Here is a 21,252-nt window from a genome sequence, read left to right on the forward strand (position 1 = left end):
TTGCAGCTTGAGACGCTTTTGGGTGCCGGGATTCGAATTTCGACGGCTGGATAGGGGCCAGGCGTTGATCTACGCGCCGTCGGATGGACAACCACGTCGTCGCCTTGTCAGTTTTGAATCTGACGCTCCGACGACCTTGCTGAAATTCCCACGCCAAACACACCAGGAAAATGACATGTGGGCCCGAAATGCAGTGGCCCACGCCCGCTACCGTCCAGGTTGTTCTAGGAGCCTTGCGGACTTGCGTCCGTGGATGTTGCGGGCCCACGTGAAAGTGACAAATTTTTGAAGTAACCGGACTGAAGAGACGTCACATCACAAACTCGGCAGCCGGCTGGCCCAACTTATATGGCCCGCACGTACGCCGCAATCCCGTTCCGGCCCAACTTACGTGGCTTCAAACTTATACGGGCCATTCTACCTATGGGCCGATTATCGTTGAGCGGTTTACACGAGAATGGGCCTTAACGGCCCATAGAGAAGGAATGGCTCAGGCTCGGGCTCTCCGCTCTCCTCATCTTCATCTCCTCCGGCCATCCCCTTCTCCCCTCATCCGCCGCGGCCATGGCCACCGCCACCGCCGCGCTCGCGCTCCTCTCTCCTCCGCTCCCCGCCTCCCCGACCCCTCCTCCTCCTCCTCCACTCCGCGCCATTCTCCTCAAGCAGCCTTTCCTCCGCCCGATACGCCAGCGGCGGCGTCTGTCTCCGCGTCCTCTCCCGCGCCGCCGCGACCCCGTCGCCGCCTGCGCACCCACCGCCGATGCAGAGACCGCCTCCACCTCGCGTTCCTACGACGCGCTGGAGGCCGAGCGCGCCATCGCGGAGCTCCTGCGCGAGCACGGGGCCTCCCCGGCTGATGCGGCTTCCATCGCCGCGCGCGCGCCGGGGTACGCCGCCATGCTCGCCGACGGCGTCCGCGAGCTCGACGAGCTCGGGCTCTGGGAGTCGTGGAGCTCCGGGGTGGGGGCGGGCCGCGAGGTGGAGATGGCCGGGCTCGGGTTCGGGAGGAAGGTGTACTACATGGGGAAGGCGAAGAGCAAGCGCGACCGCGGCGTGGTGCCGCTGCTCGAGAGCGCCGGGGTGCGGCTCTCCTCCGCGAAGCTCATCGCGCCGTATGTTTCGGCGGCTGGTCTCCCGGTGCTGATCGATAGGGTGAGATCTACCACTTCATTTTGAGCTCAATTTGCTTCAATTTTTTTTTGTGAGTGCATTTGATGACCATTTCTGCCCGGTACAAAGTACAAACTGCATAGTATGAGTGGTGAAATTCGATGATATTACCTTTACTGACATGACTGAATCATTTTAGATGTGATTGGCCAGACAATTCACTCTAGCTTTTGCGTTTTAAACGTGGAGCACCCGAACTAACAGGAGTTCAATTGCTCAAATAGTATAGTCCTTAGTTGTAATCCTGCATCTTAGTTCAGCAAACTTGTAGAATTGTGAAGGGCTTGATCTCGAGCATGTGAACTACTCCTACCTCTCTTCATTCTTGCCACAAATCACAAGAGTACTTTCATCTCTTTTTACGTTATGGCACAGTATTTACAGAGTAACTTACTGATAAGGCATAGGGATGCACACAAGAATTTATCATTGAACACTTAACTCTAAGATGTGTTGATGTAAAAAATATATGTGACATTATTTCCCAGGATAGAGGTATTTATGTTTTTCTAACAGTTGTCATTCTGCTAGATAGTTCACTAGGTAACTGACTAACTGCATTCATTGCTTATGGTTTGTTTATATACAGATCAAGTTTTTGAAGGAAATTCTATTTTCAAGCAATGGCTATGAAACATTAATAAGTAGAAATGCTAAGCGCATGATGATGCACTTATCAATACCTGCAGATGAGTCACTCCAAAGTACTTTATCATTTTTCGAAAAAGTAAGTATCACAGCACTATTAGTTGTTTCTTGCACCAGTTTCCTTGCATTACTTCAACACCTACAAAAATTGCATCTTTTCTTGCAGATGGAGGCCAGGTATGGCGGTCTTAATATGTTGGGACATGGAGATGTGTCATTTCCCTATCTCATTGAATCATTTCCAATGCTTCTTCTCTGCTCAGAGAACAATCATCTTAAACCATTAATTGATTTTCTTCAGTACATTGGAATTCCCAAGCCAAGGATTGCATCTGTGCTGCTGTCATTTCCTCCTATCATCCTTTCTGATGTCGAAAATGATATCAAACCAAGGATTAATGCATGGGAAAAGGTATACCCAGAGGATATCTTATGTTTTTATCTAAAAAATATCTTATGTTTGTCTTATCTTTTGGAGCCTGCAGTATAGGTGTTGACCTGATAATGAGTGAGTCATACAATATTACAACATTCCAAAATTTTCTAGGTTGGCATTGAACAAGAATATATTGGTAGGATGTTGCTGAAGTATCCATGGATTCTTTCAACATGTATGCTAGAAAACTATGGCCAAATGTTAATGTTCTTCCAAAGAAGAAAGGTAACTGACAAAAGAGTTATCCTACCATGCTTACTTGGCTTAAGATCCTGTTCATTTGAGGACACTGTCCTTTGTGTTTGTTGTTACCTGAAATGGTAATGAGGTTTTTATTTTCAGATTTCCAGTACAGTCCTTGGTGTTGCGATGAGAAGTTGGCCCCATATTCTGGGTTGCTCAACAAAAAGAATGAACTCAATTGTGGAGCTGTTTGATGATCTGGGTATCAGTAAGAAAATGTTGGTTCCAGTTGTTACATCAAGTCCACAGTTGTTGCTGAGAAGACCAAATGAGGTTATGCAGGTTGTACCTGTTCTTATGATTTTCTTCTTATTTATAAACTCCACTGGAATGGAGAAGCTATATTACTTTGTTTTAGAAAACTGGAACTGACTGTTCTTCCTTGAATCTCAGATTATTCTCTTTTTCAAAGATATGGATCTTGATAAGAAAACAGTGGCAAAGATTTTGTGTCGTTCTCCAGAAATATTTGCTTCAAGTGTGGAGAATACCCTTAAGAAGAAAATCAATTTTCTTATTAACTTTGGTGTTCCCAAGCATCATCTCCCTCGCATCATTAGGAAGTATCCGGAGCTTTTATTGTTGGACATAAATCGCACACTGCTCCCCAGGTTTGACTGCAGCTCCTTCTATAATTATTTACTACAAATGGCTTATTACGTGTTTATATTTTATAGTTCTTGTGAACATGTAACTGACTTTAACTCATCTATGGTAAGTAGTTATACTGGTCAGCTCAGCTACAAAACCCTTTGGTAATGTAATGTATATCTATTAGGGCCCTCATAATTTTCACCTATACTTGGGAAAATCTTATGCATCTCTTGCCCTTAAACAACTCCTTCAAACATAAGGACCGAAAATTGATAAGTTTACTGGGCACTACCATAAACCCAACCAGAACTGACAGGTTCAAACTTCAACATGTTGGCTATCACTAGTATTGACCAAGAAAGTATGTCGTTAGCACATTACTATGCATTAGAATATGAAATATTTCATATGGTCTGTTGTGCCACGATAGGCTTAAGTGGAAAATGCAGCATGACATTGGCAAGGTTATGTGCTTCTTAGTTATGTTATGCTACTTCCAGTTCTTCTGCAAGATGCAATGTGCTATTGGTGCAATTATTGTTGATTTTTTTTTCCTGAAATCTTCTGGAGTTCTTGACTCCCTGCAGTCAGTATTCAGTAGAATAATCCACTTATGCATTCAATCTCTTGTTTCTGGCACTCATTTTTTATATTACTATCTGTTGATGTATGGACTTACTGTCTAATGATGTGATTCTCTCTAGCCAAATATGTTCATCAAGATCTTAAGTGTTCAATGCATGTAACAGTATTCCAATGTTTACAGAATCAACTACCTCTTGGATATGGGATTGTCTAAGAAAAATGTGTGCTCGATGATCTATAGATTCTCTCCACTTCTGGGTTACAGTATTGAACTTGTTATGAAACCAAAGCTTGAATTTCTGTTAAGAACCATGAAGAAGCCACTTAAAGCTGCTGTAGAATATCCAAGGTACTTCAGTTATTCACTGGAAGGGAGGATAAAACCGCGGTTTTGTGTGCTTCAGAGTAGAAAGATAGACTGCAGTCTGACAGACATGCTTGCAAAAAATGATGAACTTTTTGCTGAAGAGTACCTGGGAATATGAAGATCACTTGAGACAGATATACGATCAAGCGAAGGTGTCTAGTTTTTGGGCTCATATCAGGTGTTAACTGTGTTATAATACGTACGTTAATTGTACAGCAGCGTGCTTCCATATGAGGAAATCCACTTCTGCAGTGCTAAGCATTGAGAAGGTAATACATGACTGGTAAATTGCTGTAGAACAATAGCTTGTACAGATCGACCGTTGTATGTGGACGTTTTCTTATTCCAACAAGGTGTATTTAGAGTGGCACCCAATGTATGTATATAGACATACATGCTAATTTGTTTCTCATGTTGTTCTTTCAGGTCTGGAATGCAGATAAACAAGGGGGTTCAGAAATAGGTGGTGGATAACAAACTGCAGCAGAAAGTTCAGGGATGTTTGACACCTTTGTCTGAAAGCCAATATGAATTATCACAGCCACAGGCCACAATCCTCACCAGGTTCATCTTTTGAGCACCCCACTGGCCATGGTCTTTTATCGTCCCGTTCTCAATAAATTGAACCCTCTCCAATCTCCATGGCCTCGACACTGTTCTTCGTTTGCACAAGTTCGAGGCCTTCTCCACTGGGATGCCCCCTTAATGCCACCAGACTGGGTATGAGGGTAACTGAAGTTCAACCTTACAATTCTGCACCAGCTGATCATCTGATGAAATTTTGCAAATTCTGCAATTATCAGGATTGACGAGAGAATCAAAGACCTGGCGTTTGAACAGTTAGTTACCTGAGCGAGTTGATCTGCACTGTTCCTTGAACACACAAGTGCCAATGGCAGTATGTTGCATCTTCATCCCCTGCAAACCTACAAGGGAGAAAAAAAATAGTTGGCATGTATTAATCGGAATCCGAGTCTCACATGTATTAATCGGAATCCGAGTCTCCGACTCGGATTTGTACTAGCTCCTCCTCCTATAATTCGCGCGCCACCGCTTGCTTGCATTGCATGCGTTCTTTGACACAATGACAACGTCGCAGATTCGCAGCCAAGGACGTCGTCCGTGATGGCGCTCCGACCACCGCGGCCGTGTCCGGCCGGCGTGCAGCAGCGGCAGCTCGACGTTGACGGCGCCGGCAACGCCAAGACTTCCCCGGAACAGAAGCTCGAGTTGCTGGACCTGCAGGAGGAGGACGACGAGCTCATCTTCCTCGACGCCGACGACGAGGAGGGACGCCAGCTGCGCGAGAAGCTGGAGTCGCTGGAGCGGGAGTTCTGCCTGCTGGACGAGCAGCGGGACGACGCGCTGCTCCAGATTCACGAGCTGGAAGAGACGGTGCGCTTCCGCGAGGAGCTCGTCAGGCGGCTGACGGCGGTCACCCCCCTCGTCGCCGCCCAGCTCGACGAGGTCGTCGACGAGCGCCACGCCGTCGTGACGCTGAGCGACGGATGCGAGAGGAAGATGTGCGTCGGCGTCGCCGGCTCGCTCGACCGCGGCCTCCTCAAGCCCTCGGCGAGCGTCGCGCTGAACCGCCGGTCGCACGCGCTCGTCGGCGTGCTCCCCTCCGACGTCGCCGGCTGCTCGGCCGCGCGGTTCCTCGTCGCGGACGCCGACAAGCCGGGCGTCGCCTACGGCGACATCGGCGGGTGCGAGGCGCAGAAGCGGGAGGTGCGCGAGGCCGTGGAGCTGCCGCTGACGCACCCGGAGCTCTTCGCCGCCGCCGGCGTCGACCCGCCGCGCGGCGTGCTCCTGCACGGCCCGCCGGGCACCGGGAAGACCATGCTCGCCAAGGCCGTCGCGCGCGAGACCTCGGCGGCGTTCTTCCGCGTGAACGCCGCCGAGCTCGCGCGGCACGACGGGCCGAGGGTGGTGCGCGACCTGTTCCGGCTCGCCAGGGACAGGGCGCCGGCCATCGTCTTCATCGACGAGGTGGACGCGATCGCGGCGGCGCGGCAAGGCGGCGGCGGCGGCGGCGGCGGCGCCGAGCGCCACGTGCAGCGCGTGCTGATGGAGCTGCTCACCCAGATGGACGGCTTCGACGAGTCCACCAACGTGAGGGTGATCATGGCGACGAACCGCGCCGACGACCTGGACCCGGCGCTGCTCCGGCCGGGGCGGCTGGACCGCAAGGTCGAGTTCACGGCGGCCGAGAGCCCGGAGGAGAAGCGGCTGGTGCTGCAGACGTGCACGGCGGGGATGAGCCTGGACGGCGACGTCGACCTCGACGCCCTGGCGGCGCGGCGCGACAAGCTCAGCGCCGCCGAGATCGCCGCCGTGTGCCGCGAGGCCGGCATGCAGGCCGTGCGCGACAGGCGGGGCACGGTGACGGCGGACGACTTCGACAAGGGATACCTCGCCGTCGTCGGCAAGAGGCCCGGCGACGTCGCCACCGAGTTCCACTTCTACAACTGATCGCCGGCTTCGCTTAGCAACACAGCTCATTTCTTTACGCCTTTCACTAGGAAAAGGCATTGTATAGCTCCTGCTTGTGCAACGTCTCAAATGTAGTATACATTATTCTGTAATTCACTTGACAAATTTAAGATGAAACACCAGCAATTTTACCTTCTTTTCAAGAACACTAACGGTCTCTTGTATTTCCTTTGTGAATATTTGGATTGTACTACATAGGAGACACAAGTTAAGACGTCACCAGGTTACTCATATTCCCAAGTCTACTTGCAAACAGAATGCGTTTAAAAATGAAGTAAATTCATCATGACTCAAGAGACGTTAGCATTACTTCAGAAATATGCTTGGAATAGGAATCATCCAAACAGAGCATTAAACCCTAAAGTAAATCCATCAGAGGCTTATGCATCACGAGTTTATTTTGAGTTACCAACAGGCACACTCCTTGTATGACATAATATTAGTCTGAAAGAGTTACATGAAGCATCAAGTGTATACTCGTAGGAGCATATTTCTTCAAGCATTGATCGCTGAGAACAAATTATGACAAAACAAGATAAAAACAGGAGTCCTCCTTGCAAGTTCAGACATCCTTCAATACTCTTTCTTGCCAAAGTTTTTGCACCAAAGTTGAGATGGGATCGGCCGGACTGGATGATGTGGGCGTTGCTGCAAAATATTAGATTTATGAGCATCTCTTTCCACAACTAAAAGAACAGATAAGATCATTAACAACTGCAACCTTACTCGATGGAAATTATTATGTGTGATAACATAATTCCAATGAATGTACAGGGGGAGGAAACCTACTAGCGAACTTTCATGTTTTATGATAAGTAGAGGAAAATGAGATATACAGTTGACATGCATTGGTGTTGACATGGTACACATCAAGCTTTACAAAACAATGATATGCAAATGCTTATGTTTTGCCTATGATTTTTGATTCAGATGAATTCATTTACTCTTCACTAACAGAAAGCAGACACTGTCCACAAAAAAATTACACATTGATGTACAGAAAAACAAGAATAATTATAATAATCAGCGGATGTCAAGTCGACAACATCATCCCAGTGCTTGTATAATTTTTTGATGAAGACAACTTTGAAACACATGACATAAAAAGCCGAATTATTGTCAAGTCTACCTACCAAATGTAAACACTAGATCATCTGTACTTCATCGTGCAAGTTCCTGTGGACAATCCACAATTTATTTGGAAATGAACATCAGCGCATATACCACTACTAGATCTCTTAGCAACAAGCCTCCTGGGATCTAGTTGCAAAACAGAGTATCCTAGATGGCTTCATCTCACCAGTAGCACACTTACTACCGAATGGTCATAATGCAGCCAAGAATATGGAATAAATCCCTTTCCAAATAGGGGGTTCAGAAAGAAGCTTTTCTCATTGTTTTGTGGAAATCAAGAAGAATCACTAAATGACTAATGAAATTATGTATTTACTGACAAAGTTGGCCTCCTCGTAGTTTGTCTAACAAGCGAGGAATAATAATCCTAACCACCATATGGTATACAGTAGAAACTGGTATTCATGAACTGATTACAGAACTCCATTGAATAGATTCAGCTATCACTAAAACATATTAGCATTTGTTTGCACAATAGTACAAAACTAACTGAACAGGCATGCCTGTCTCGTGCATAGAACAAATGTGCTTTACAACGGGAACAAGTAATTTCATTTCAAGTTTTGTCTAGATTAGCTGGCAAATTGCACGACATTTTTGGTTTTATATCTAGCATTCCTCCCAGTTACCCTATCTAATGTCTTCTCCTCTAACAAGAAAAATCAACAATTCAACATTCTATTGCACTTTACTACCCAGAGCAACTCAAAGGTACTACACGAAAATATTACTCAAACGTTTCTTCCAGGTTTGAGTTAAGCGCATTCCATAGGTACCCAATAGAGCTATTAGCATTTCTTCTTCTGCACACCGAGTTCCTGATATGCACAACAACGTAAATCTGGTTCATATTCGTAATCACCCCCCAAAAAATGTTTATTCCCCATTTCCATTCCCCAAGGATCAAATCTCCCGGCTAGCGATTTCGGATCAGCTCGACCAGACACGCGGAAAGGACAAGCATGGCGCGTGACTAGTACTACGTGGTAGGGTTTGGACAGCAGGGGAGACGTACCTCGAGCTCGGCGGACTTCATGGCGATGGGGATGCAGACGAGGAAGACGCCGAACATGGCGATGGCGGTGTTGCGGCGCCAGTGCACGGGCCGGCAGTAGGGCCCGCCCGTCATGCTCCATACCTTCTGCCGGAAGTCGCCGCCTCCGTGGCCGTGCCCGCCATGGTCGCCGCCCATCGCCGCCGCCGCCGCCGCTTGTGCTGCTCGGATTCAATCAGATCGGGATGGGATGCGAGTATTGTTGTGTTGAGCCTGACGGGGGAATTGGGGATTGAGTTGTGGACACCCTTTTTTTTTTTTTTTGAGTAACATTGTGGACACCCTTTTTGCACAGGAGACCCTGCTGATTTCGCAAATTACATTCTATAATAACTAGTTTAATAGAGAAGTTCAAAAAAAAGAATGTAAAGAAAACTCTCAAAATTGTTACAGCTAGAATTCCAATTTAATCCTAGACAATAGAGGCTGTAATGACACAAAAGAGTTTTCCTTTTTGGGGGAAAAAGGGATATCATTTTGTGAAACTTGGTTGATCCGGGTGGATCATCTGTTTGATAAAGTTACAATCATGACACAATTTGGTGGATCCTGGTGGATCATTTTATGACTAATTCTATTGATCTCTATGAGTTTTTTGAACAATAAAATCCCTCCATTTAGACATGAATTTCTTTTGTCTCCTTGACCACAAAAGTAAGAACGGATCTATCCATTTTATTATCTATCGACTATTAGCATCTGAGTTGTTGTAGAGAGACAATCGAACTCTCATTTCACTAGGAGAATCAGATCCATAAAACTGAAAAGACCGGTGTCACCTATATCGTAATACACTAATCTTGTTTGATACATAGTATCATGTCTATTGCATATACATATTTACCATAGATTTCGCAAGACGCCATCGAAATCAATTGACCACAACCGTAACACTATAACTCCATTCTAAAGGATCGTCCATCAAAAAACCATTTTCACCCCTTATTGTAGGTTGTAAATTTAGCTTCTAGAGCCTCGGAGACCACCAAACCATTTAGTATTTGATTTACAATTTGAAACTCTAACAACACATTGGCTAGGAAGAGACAAATTTGTTACTATTTCTGTCAAATATAAGGAATTTTGCTCATGTTAGAATGGGGTAGTATATTTTGTCATTGAGACATGAAACCTATGTGATGAAGAAGACATTTTATCACAAGTATGATAAAGAATCATACGAATGGTTATTTTGACCAAACAATGGCACTGTAAGGTAACTTATGGTCACAAACCAAATAATAACCCCATAATCACTGTAAGTTATCCTCATATCACAAGATAGATAGTTTCGCAAACTAAACAAAATCCTTACTGAACTACCCATGCTCAAAAGATAATATCTCGAAGCCAAAAGGCAAAGAGTTATTCCAAAACAATTTTTGATGACCATTGTGATATGAGGACACCATTCCTTGCGTAGAGACTCAAACTTCTGCAGTGAATCAGATAACACAGCGAGACAAATAGTTGATTGCCAACAGAGTCTCCTTTGTCAGGGCAACTTCATTGGGATAACAAAATCGAAAGTAATTTGTTACATATAAACATTACAAAGATTTGATTCAAGAAAACAAAGCACAATGAGAATAGCAACTGTGCTTTTCTAATCCTGTAAGAACTACCCAACACTTTGACTTCTTCAACAATAGCACGTGTAAATACAGTACATTGATAGGGGGAAAAATCATCAAAATGGTACACCAAATCAGCTTGAGCAGCCGATTCATCATTGCATACTTAAAACCTAGGAGGGCTTGTTGGGATCCTTGAAGCCCCCTGCATTATAGCTGTTCGTCTTTTTCGATAGTATACAAATGGGCCACTTATTAGCAGCATTCCAGCCATCATAACCTGTAAAGACCATAAATTTCCTTAAATTACCATGCTATAAGAAAGATTAAAAACCTGTCATAGATAATCATGATGTGATTACGAGCCATGAAGATGTTTAATTTAGGAAGAACAGGAAAATGAGGAATGAAATAGATATTATTAGGCTCAAAGAACATATAAATTGTACACAATACAGGACAAGACTAAAACCCTTGACACACTGATCACACATATATAACCTTAACAGAAGAAAGTTTTGTCAGAAACGTACACTTTGCTTCATAGGGTACACAAGTATAGATAGTATTTTCACAAGAAAAAAAAACAAGACAATACTCACAACTGAATCAACCAGAAATTAAAGCTCCAGACAGGCACAGACTGACAGAAAAAAGGATGGTTCATGTGTTTGCTCCTGTTTAAGTGTGATATTCAAAGACAGTGAAATTCTGAAATAAGGTTAAATCTCGTCCCAACATTCTTAAAAAAATAGATAAACATTTCACAGTTTCTGGCTTTACACTATCTACTTCCACAGTTTTAATGTAATCAAAATTTCATGCTGGAGGGAATAAATTGATGGCAGACAGCCAGACAGGCATAATCTTTATAGCAATATGAACAGAGAGAAGTTCTATGATTTAATACCTCAAAACCAAGAACAGATAACTTCTCTTCATCCTCCAATGGTACACAACTCCTGTAAGTTGTGTAATGCTTTGAACCACCTGATGTGGATGCATCGTCCAGCACCTTCCGTTGCTTAGTATTATTTCCTTCTTTGGTAACATTTTGTACTTCTACACATTTCAATGGCAAGCGGTAGCCGGTTTCACTGCAACAGTACTTCTCATCGCTCTAACAAAAATGAAAATGAAATTGTATGTCAGCATGCCATTTCAATAGTTGATAGTTGTCTTCAACAGACGTAATTTGATATTTTCAGCCCTGACTTAACACAAACAAAGTATTCAACTCCATTACACGTATGAAGGAAAAAGCAAAAATGAGCAGCAGCTGAAAGCAGGCATATCTATTGGTGGTCAGGGAAAGCACAGTGCACAAAGACTCTGGCACATGTATTTGCGAATATAACTATACAAATTAGGTTTCCTAGTACAGTCATCTGCACGACAGCAGAAATCCCAACATAAGTAGCTTCTAAGCTTCATAACCATGGAAAAGACATCCACTGAGTTCTGAATGAACACATGGTCCAGGAAAACTAATCCCACCCTGTAAACTAATTATCCAAAAGCTACGAATAATCAGCACAGTCCAGCCAATTTTCACATCACATCTTCTAAAAGGCCAGGAAACGTGGTAATAGGGAGTTAATTACTTGATAGGACAGTATAAGGAGTTGTGGGGGTGGGGACTGGGGATAAGAGTTCTGTGCGAGACATCCTTGTTCTTACAAACCCTGTTGGCCTGCCCCATCAGGCTGTAATATAAATTCCGTTTGTTATTCAATCAATATTTGTAGGCTGGTGATTTTGGGCATAACATAAATGCAATCATTTATATGTAAGGCTTTTTCCTAAACTATTAATGCTCCGTTGACATTCTATGATATGCACAATAGGACATATAACTATAAAAGGTTCATTTCCCACTCAATGGAGAAGTAGAAAACTCTGCCTTCTATACCTAGTTTATGTGTCTTCAAGATAGAAACCTAAGATCATGAATAACATAAAGATGAGAAACAAAGAAATCGTTGAGGTAACTTAAAACATAATATCTGTATTTCCCTCAACCCATAAAATTTGCCCCTTTCTTTTTTGATACACTCTAACATACAATATTGCACCTTTAATGCATCAGCTAGAGCACAAACCACAAACTTACGATTCTATAATCACTAGAAAGGCTGAATAAGACTCAACTTCCTATAAATCTTTGCATGAAAGAACTACATTTCATTATGTTAGAAATGGTATTTATTATAGAATCATCAACAGCCTGAAGAGCAACAAAGTCCCTTATTTTGAATTTATTCCAACAAAGCCAGCAAGCTCACACATGGTAGCAACCCCTCAATCATATTACACATGAAGCAAGTTCGCTGAATCCATTACCACTTGGCCATATCTTTATTGTGCAACCAATACAGTGATTAAGGAGATGAACTAAACATCACCAGCTAAATAAATCCTACTGCAAAAGGATTCTCTTCTTCAATAATCAATACCATATCAATGACACTCCAACAAATTTGAGCAGATTGATAGGTTCTGAAACCATAAATGGCATCAAGAACTTGAACCTGATAATTGATATAGTGATATGTGCCATCCGAAGACTAACCATTACCACGCAAACCAAACCGAAAGTCCAAAGAAGAAACTCAGATTTGAAGCAAAACGGCCTCAACTTCAATCAAGATCCGATCGTTTCTTAATGTGCACACTTCTTCAGTTGTACCAATCCAAGAACACGGATTACTCATAACCTACATCGAAAAATAAAGTAGGAATACAGTCCCGAAATTCCCAAATCCCATCCAATTGCAGGACTGCAACATCGTCCCTCTTGTTTCACCCTCCCAAGATCGATTTCCCCCCTCCACGGTGAGCCCCAAGATCGAATGACAAGAGTCAGAACATAGAACCGGCTGACCTTCTCGGAGTATTGGCAGGGGACGCAGGGCCCGGATGGGGAGCACCGGTAGGAGGAGTTCCCCTGCGCCTCCACGAACCCGAGCAGCGACCTCCGCCCCCCGGAGGACGTCGTGGCGGCGGCGGCGGCGGCGGCCATCGCGATCGCCGGAGGGATCCAGCACAGGGCAGCCACCGCGAGGAGCAGCAGCAGCAGCAGCCGCCACCGCCACGAGGTCGTCGCCGGCGCCTTGTTCGCCATGGCTGTCTGCCTCCGCCGACCACCCGTTCGGTGCGACGCGGTGGTGGTTGCCTTTTTGGAGGGTGGAGAGATGCACCCGTTAACCCGATACTCTTCTCGGGGGCCGCGTTAACGGGTTTTAACCCGCAAACCTGATAGAGAGTCGGGTTAACTCGTTCCGGACCCTCCAACCCGATAGTGAGTCGGATTAACGGGTAGGGGTGGATAGAAAGCTCGTGGCTCGTTAGCTCGCTTGGCTCGTGACAGGCTCGGTTTGGTTCGGCTCGTTTGAATTTTCTAACGAGCCATCTTGAGCTTGGCTCGCGAGCTGCTCGTGAGCATTAATGAGTCATGACTCCATTAGACAATAGCAAAGGTCCAAACCCAAAACAAGTAAACAAACAGCAAAAGTGCAAACCCTGGTCCTCTCGTCTCCGCACTCTTCATCCACCGCACGCGGCACGCCCGCACGCGGCGCCGCACGCCAGCATCGCCAGTTCGCTAGTGCGACGCCGCCAGCCGCTAGGGCCGCCGCCGTCACCAGCCGCTATGGCCGCCGCCGTCGCACTTCCCCAGCCACCGCCATCGCCACACTTCCCCAGTCGGCAAGAAGGTCCCTCCTTCTCCTCTACCAGCTGCTTGTTGGTTTGGCTCGCCTAACGAGCTAGCTCAAGCTTTCAAACGAGCCGAGCCGAGCCAGCTCGTTATCCTAACGAGCTAGGCGTCTAGACCGAGCCGAGCCGAGCTGGTGTTTACACCTAAATTTAGCACCTAGGATTAAAATAGGAAAGATTGCCAAATTTGGAAGTCTACCGGTTTCCTCCGAGTGGGCCGGTCTGACCGCCGTGTGTCGGGCGGTCAGACCGCCGGTTGAGGGCCGGTCAGACCGGCGGTGTGTGGCCGGTCTGACCGGCAGGGCTGAGTCCGATTGTGTTTCGTCGGGTCTCGAGGTTTCCTTGCTCAGGAAGGCATGTTTCGGGTTTCCTTTGGTTTCTACCCCGAGTTGGATGTGGAGGAGGGCCTGTAGAGGGCAAGACCAACCCCTATATAAGGGACATGGCCGGTTCATTGTAAAAAATCAATCTACAATCAATCGAATCGTTTTTCTATATTGCTTTTAGTTTTCTCTTAATTTGTCCATCTTTGTCGGTTTGCGCCGTAAACCGTCCGCCGCCGCTACAAGAGTGCGACACCTCTTTGTAGGTTTGTCCTGAAAACCTTCCGTTTTGCCCACGAGACGGGTAGTAATCTAGAAATCGGCTCCGCTAGCCGGTTTAGTTATCAAAACCCATCTAGGTTTAGCTCTTTGCTAGATCGAGGTGGTTGGCGACTCTAGGATCACCGCAAAGCTTTAGATGAAGCGATCGTGCTTGTCAACTTGTCACAAAAAGTTGCCAACATGATTTTTGGCGACTCCGCTGGGGAGGAGATCCGTTCATTGTCAATTCGACTTCGACTTCGCCATGACGAAGCCGCCATCCAAGACGGAGGTGGAGCTATCCAATATGATCCCGGTCACATTGGATGACTTCGAAGGAGAAGATCGTAAAGCTATGGAGGAGTACATCAACGAGCTTACGCGGGAGGCGTTGATGAGGGCAAGCACTAGGACCCGTCAAGGCGTAATCATCAAGCCCGGACCACGTCCTAAGCTCGCTCCCGACTCGGTAAGCAATGATGAGGTATCACAATCTATCCAACAACAAATTGCATCTACAATAGATTCATCTATGCTTGTTTTTAAAGATCAATTAGATGCAGCTTTTGAGGGTAAATTTGATGAGTTTTTAAGGGTTAAATTCGGCCCTCTTTTGGCCAATCACATGGTGAAAAATAAAGCCTCTACCACTGCTAACCAATCTCCTATAGGTCAAACCGAAGGAACGGCGCACACGGCCAGTCCGACCGGGCCTGACGGCCAGTCAGACCGGGTATTACCCCGGCGGTCAGACCGGGTATTACCCCGGCGGTCAGACCGGGACTCAGGCTGGTCTGACCGCGCCTCTGAACGCCGGTCAGACCGGGCATTGGGCCGGTCAGACCGGCGCAATTATTCCTATACAGGGGATAGATCCTATGACTAATGCTAGTTATTTGTATCATCTTAAAACAGTTGATCCCCCTGTATCTACTGCTACAAGTAGTCCCCAAGTTCCCCCACATGTTTCTAATGCTTATAACGATGTTGCTAGGGGATATCCTCCCGATACTAGGCAAGGCCAATATAATAATGTTGCGCCACAAGTACAACCTATTAGGCCACCAAATCCACCACCACATCAACAAGGGCCTAATAATATGGAGGATATAATTAGTGATATTATGAGGAATAGATTCGAGATCGAAACTAGGAATCGTGCTAGAACTTATAAAAAGCCGTATCCTGATTATTATGATAATGTGTCGTTTCCTCGCAATTATAGAGTTCCCGAATTTGCTAAGTTTAGTGGTGAGGATGGTAAGACCACATGGGAGCATGTAGGTCAATTTTTGGCGCAATGTGGTGAGGCTAATAGTGATACTTTTAAATTGCGCTTGTTTTCTTTATCTTTGTCCGGTAATGCTTTTTACATGGTTTAGTTCTTTGCCGGCAAATTCTATTCATAGTTGGGCTCAATTAGAGGAAAAGTTTCATGATTATTTTTATACTGGAGAAACTGAGCTTAGGTTATGTGATTTAACATCGGTTAAGCAAAAATACAATGAATCTGTCATTGATTATATTAAGAGATTTAGGGATGTTAAAAACCGATGTTATACTTTGAATATAACTGATAGAGATTTGGCCGATCTTGCTTTTAATGGTTTAATTGCTCCTCTTAGAGAAAGACTAGATGGCCAAGAATTTCTTGATGTTAGTCAACTCATGCAAAGGGCTCTGTCTCAAGAAAGCCGGGTTAAGGATAATAAAAAATTTGCTAGATCATTTGACAAAAAGCCTAATGTTAATGTAGTTGATTACCCTGAGGCTAGTGATAGTGAGGAGGAGGATGATCATGATATTTATGTTGCCGAATGGTCATGGACTACTAAAAATAAGCCTTTTGTTTGTTCTAACTTAATGCCGACTCCTCGCAAAGATCGGCAAAGTGAGGTTAAATATAGTTTTGATGTGGCCAAGTGTGATAAGATTTTTTATTATCTTTTGCAAGAGAAACAAATTAGATTACCTAAAGGCCATGTCATACCATCTCAAGAAGAGTTGAAACGTCGAGCATATTGTAAATGGCATGATTCTCATTCTCATTCTACTAATGATTGCAATGTGTTTCGACGACAGGTTCAATCGGCCATAGATGAAGGACGATTGAAGTTCACCGGCGGCTCCAAGATGAAGCTTGATGATGATCCTTTTCCGGTGAATACAATTAATTTCAATGATAAGAAGGTGTTGATTTGGCCGGAGCAAGCCAAATCTACTAAGGGAAAGGAAGTCGTCATTGGTGAACCGAGGCCTAAGATGATAGTGCCAAAGAAGCCGGAGGTTGGCGTTTGGAAGGAAAATAAAAGTGGAGCTTCAACTTCTAAGGCCCCTAGGAAGACCAAGGTGACCTTTGATATGCTTTTGGAGAAGTATGAGAGGCAAGGTGGTGAGAGGGCTCACAACAAAGGGAAAAGACCAAGATCACCTCCTAGGGAGCGATTTGGTCATTCACCAAGACGATCGCGTTCACCTCCATATCATCATCCACAAGACATGTCATGGGGTTCTTATCCAATACCGCTGTCGGGTTATCCTTATCCTTACTTCATGCCATGGGGGGCAACGCCGCCAATGTACAATCATATGCCTCCAATGCCATTCAACCAAGGGTGGGGAGGACCAAGGAGGCCAATTCATGAGTGTTTGTCTTCATCCAACAATAGCCGGTTCTATGGTAAGAATCGGGCTAATGAAGAAAAGAGGGAAGGAAAGCGCGTCAAGGTGGAGGAAAGGACTTCGGAAGTAATTACTGTCAAAGTGGGTTCCCATGATGTGCCTACACCTTCTGGAGATGGAATTGGAAAGTCCCTAAGCAAAAAATCCGAAGCCGGTACCAGCTCCTCGCAGTCAGCCGGTCTGACCAGGCCCTCTGGCCGGTCTGACCGCGGCCATGTTGCCGGTCTGACCGGGCCATTAGGCCAGTCTGACCGTCGACCCGACAGCGGTCCGACCGACGCCTCAGGCCGGTCTGACCGCGTGCCATACGTTGGTCTGACCGGCGCGTCTACGGCCGGTCTGACCGGGCTCCAGCGCCGGTTTGATGAGAGGATTGCAAAGGGCAATGTGAGGGCTTCATCGTCTTCAAGCAAAGTCAATAGAGGACGTTATCTACCTCCTAGAACAGAGCCGAATTCTAGGTGGATGCCTAAGGATTTAACGGCTACTCAAAAGAGAAGGTTGCAACGTCTTCGGGCCCAAGAACTAAGAGAGAAAAAGGCCGAAGAACAAAGGGATAAAAGGTTCAATGAGTTGCGACCACCAATGGTATGGAGGCCTAAATCCATAGAGAAGGCAAAACCGATTGATGAAGAGGAGAAAGAAGAACAATCGGTTGATAAAGGTCAATCATCTCCAAAACAAGACATGGATATCAACATGGTATGTGTGTTGCCTATGGAGTTTTGTGCTATGGATGAAGCCGAAGTTGCTCAATTATCATTAGGTCCTAAAGATGCGGTTTTTGAGAAGCCCGATGAATCAAACCGTCACATGAAGCCTCTCTATCTCAAAGGCCATGTTGATGGGAAGCCGGTCTCTAGGATGCTAGTAGATGGAGGTGCCGCCGTGAATTTGATGCCATACTCATTATTCAAGAAGTTGGGGCGTGAGGATGATGAGTTGAAGAAGACCAACATGATTCTCAATGGCTTCAATGGTGAACCAACGGAGGCGAGGGGTATCTTTTCGGCGGAGCTCACCGTGGGAAACAAGACGCTACCAACCGCTTTCTTCATCGTCGATGTGCAAGGTAACTACAATGTTATTTTGGGTCGTTGTTGGATCCATGCCAATTGTTGTGTGCCTTCTACCTTGCATCAATGTTTAATTCAATGGGATGACGATGATGTTGAGATTGTTCAAGCGGATACATCGGCCGAGGTTGCAATGGCCGATGCTACTTTTGAGTGGCGTCATGGGAATATCCAATGCTTATCGGGGAGGGATCTTTCTAGTTATGATTTTATTAGTATCTCTGATGGCAAATTTGTACCTATCTCTATAAAGCCGGCTAGTGTAGCACGGCTAAGCCATGTAAATTTGTATAATGAGTAAAGAGGCTAATTTAGAGTGGTTACAAAAGAGGGTGCAAGAATATCGGTCTACAAAGAACGATATTGGTGAAACCGTTGAGGATTTTGAGGAAGTAGAGAAGCTTGGAAAAGGGTTTACATCGGCCAATCCTTTGGAAGAAATAGACATAGGTGATGGAACTAAACCAAGGCCGACTTTTGTAAACAAAAATATGAGAGCTGATTATAAGGTTAGAATAATCGAGCTACTTAAAGAGTATGTTGATTGCTTTGCATGGGAGTATCATGAGATGCCGGGTCTTAGCTGTGAGCTTGTTGAGCATCGGCTTTCAATTAAACCGGGTTTTAGGCCTTATAAGCAACCACCTCGTCGTTTTAATCCTTTACTATATGACCGAGTCAAGGAGGAGATTGATCGGTTATTGAAGGCGGGGTTTATTAGGCCATGTCGTTATACGGAGTGGGTATCTAGCATAGTCCCGGTGGAGAAGAAGGGAAGTGGTAAGATTAGAGTTTGCATAGATTTTAGAGATCTAAATAAAGTTACTCCCAAAGATGAATATCATATGCCTATAGCTGACATGATGATTAATGATGCCTCGGGTCATAAGGTGATTAGCTTTTTGGATGGTAATGCTGGCTACAATCAAATCTTTATGGCGGAAGAGGATATGTACAAGACGGCTTTTAGGTGCCCGGGATTTGTTGGTTTGTTTGAGTGGGTTGTCATGACTTTTGGGTTGAAGAATGCCGGTGCAACATATCAAAGGGCAATGAATTTGATCTTTCATGATTTGTTAGGTATTATCCTAGAGATCTATATTGATGATATTGTTGTCAAATTGGATGGTATGGAAGGACACATAGCCGATTTGAGGTTAGCTTTTGAGAGGATGCGCCGGTATGGTTTGAAGATGAACCCACTTAAATGTGCTTTTGGTGTGTCGGCGGGGAAGTTCTTAGGATTCATGGTGCATGAGAGAGGAGTTGAGATTGATCCTAAGAAGATAGAGAAGATTCGTGATTTCAAAGCGCCGACATGCAAGAAAGAGGTCCAAAAATTGCTAGGTAAAGTGAATTATTTGAGAAGGTTTATTTCTAACCTAGCGGGTAAAATTGATGCTTTTGTTCCTATACTTCGTTTGAAGAAAGAAGCCGATTTTACTTGGGGGGCAAAACAACAAGAGGCGTTTCAAGAGTTGAAGAGATATTTGTCTACTCCACCCGTTGTGCGAGCGCCTAAAGCCGGAAAGCCTTTTCGGTTATATATTGCCTCCGAAGACAAAGTCATTGGTGCCATTTTGACGCAAGAGGAAGATGGCAAGGAATATATCATTACATATTTGAGCCGCCGTCTTTTGGATGCCGAAATGAGGTATGTTTTTATAGAGAGGCTTTGTCTATACTTATACTATGCTTGTAACAAATTGAGGCATTATTTGTTATCTAGTACATGCATAGTTACTTGTCAAGCCGATGTTATTAAACACATGTTGCAAAGGCCAATTCTAAGTGGGAGAATTGGCAAGTGGGCATATGCTTTGATAGAATATGATTTGGCTTATGAACCGTTAAAATCTATGAGAGGCCAAATTGTATGTGATTTTATAGTAGACCATCATATAGATATTGCTTATGAGGGAGACGTTTGCTTAGTTGAAGTTATACCTTGGAAGATTTATTTTAATGGTTCTTCTTGCAAAGAAGGTCAAGGCATAGGAGTAGTTTTGTTTTCACCTAATGGTATGTGTTATGAAGCATCAGTTCGTTTGGAATATTATTGTACAAATAATCAAGCCGAATACAATGCTTTATTGTTCGGCTTACAAGTTATGGAGATGGTTAGAGCTAAATATGTGGAGGCCTTTGGTGATTCGAAATTGGTGGTGCAACAAGTCGCCGGAGTCTACAAATGTTTGGACGGATCGCTAAATAGGTACCTCGATTCATGTTTAGATATTATTGCCAATTTTGATAATTTTGCTATTAGACATATTGCTAGGCGTGATAATTCTAGAGCAAATGACTTGGCACAACAAGCATCTGGCTATAATGTGAAAAAGGGATTATTTCTGATATTAGAAGAGCCGGTGCTTGATTTAAATATTTGTGCGAAATTGGCAAAACTGGAGACCAGGGGCGGTCTGACCGGCGTTGCACGGCCGGTCTGACCGGTGACCAGGGGCGGTCTGACCGGCCGCATACCGCCGGTCTGACCGGCGACCCCGTGCGGACTGACCGGCCCTGTGTGGCCAGTCTGACCGGTTCTGGACAGAGCGCTGGGGGGCACGTTTTACTCAATTTGGAGGCCGAATTAATTGTGAATTCGGACGTTTGTGCCCAGGATGCAGAAGAAGATTGGAGGATTCCTTTGATTCGATATTTGAAGGATACCACACTTAAGGTTGATCGAAAAATTCGGCGGCAAGCGTTCAAATACACATTGCTTGATGAGGATTTATATCGCCGAAATATAGATGGTGTCTTATTGAAGTGCTTAGATGAAGATCAATCTAAAGTGGCTATGGGAGAGGTGCATGAAGGAATTTGTGGAACTCATCAATCGGCCCACAAGATGAATTGGTTGCTTAGGAGAGCGGGATTCTATTGGCCGAG

General features: G+C 45.1%; 3 protein-coding genes across 6 annotated transcripts; 1 reads left to right on the forward strand and 2 right to left on the reverse strand.

Moving 5' to 3' along the window:
• Positions 1-501: 501 nt before the first annotated feature.
• Positions 502-6,754, forward strand: LOC127784547 (26S proteasome regulatory subunit 6B homolog). Of its 4 annotated transcripts, none has more exons than XR_008019548.1 (8): positions 502-1,152; positions 1,760-1,897; positions 1,985-2,230; positions 2,366-2,479; positions 2,597-2,770; positions 2,891-3,108; positions 3,858-4,312; positions 4,470-5,167. XR_008019548.1 is itself a non-coding variant. In XM_052311875.1 (3 exons), exon 3 carries the CDS (start codon positions 5,169-5,171, stop codon positions 6,513-6,515), a length of 1,347 nt encoding a protein of 448 aa, XP_052167835.1. In that variant the 5' UTR covers positions 4,157-4,312; positions 4,470-4,998; positions 5,143-5,168; the 3' UTR covers positions 6,516-6,754. The 4 variants fall into 4 exon arrangements, 2 of the variants coding, with proteins under 2 accessions (XP_052167835.1, XP_052167834.1); XR_008019547.1 differs by having other exon boundaries at positions 504-1,152; positions 2,597-2,779; XM_052311875.1 differs by lacking the exons at positions 502-1,152; positions 1,760-1,897; positions 1,985-2,230; ... (1 more) ...; positions 2,597-2,770; positions 2,891-3,108 and having other exon boundaries at positions 4,157-4,312; positions 4,470-4,998; positions 5,143-6,754.
• Positions 6,755-6,887: 133 nt separating this feature from the next.
• LOC127784548 (uncharacterized) lies at positions 6,888-8,969 on the reverse strand. The gene is made up of 2 exons (XM_052311876.1): positions 8,686-8,969; positions 6,888-7,184 (listed from the first exon to the last, which is right to left on the reverse strand). The coding sequence occupies exons 1-2, from the start codon at positions 8,860-8,862 to the stop codon at positions 7,110-7,112; spliced, it is 252 nt and encodes an 83-aa protein (XP_052167836.1). The 5' UTR covers positions 8,863-8,969; the 3' UTR covers positions 6,888-7,109.
• A 1,225-nt stretch (positions 8,970-10,194) lies between these two features.
• LOC127783679 (uncharacterized) lies at positions 10,195-13,469 on the reverse strand. The gene is made up of 3 exons (XM_052310874.1): positions 13,183-13,469; positions 11,209-11,418; positions 10,195-10,578 (listed from the first exon to the last, which is right to left on the reverse strand). Exons 1-3 carry the CDS (start codon positions 13,420-13,422, stop codon positions 10,465-10,467), a joined length of 564 nt encoding a protein of 187 aa, XP_052166834.1. The 5' UTR covers positions 13,423-13,469; the 3' UTR covers positions 10,195-10,464.
• Between the last annotated feature and the right edge of the window lie 7,783 nt (positions 13,470-21,252).

Source organism: Oryza glaberrima, chromosome 9 (genome assembly GCF_000147395.1).
Source record: "Oryza glaberrima chromosome 9, OglaRS2, whole genome shotgun sequence".
Lineage (NCBI taxonomy): Eukaryota > Viridiplantae > Streptophyta > Magnoliopsida > Poales > Poaceae > Oryza > Oryza glaberrima.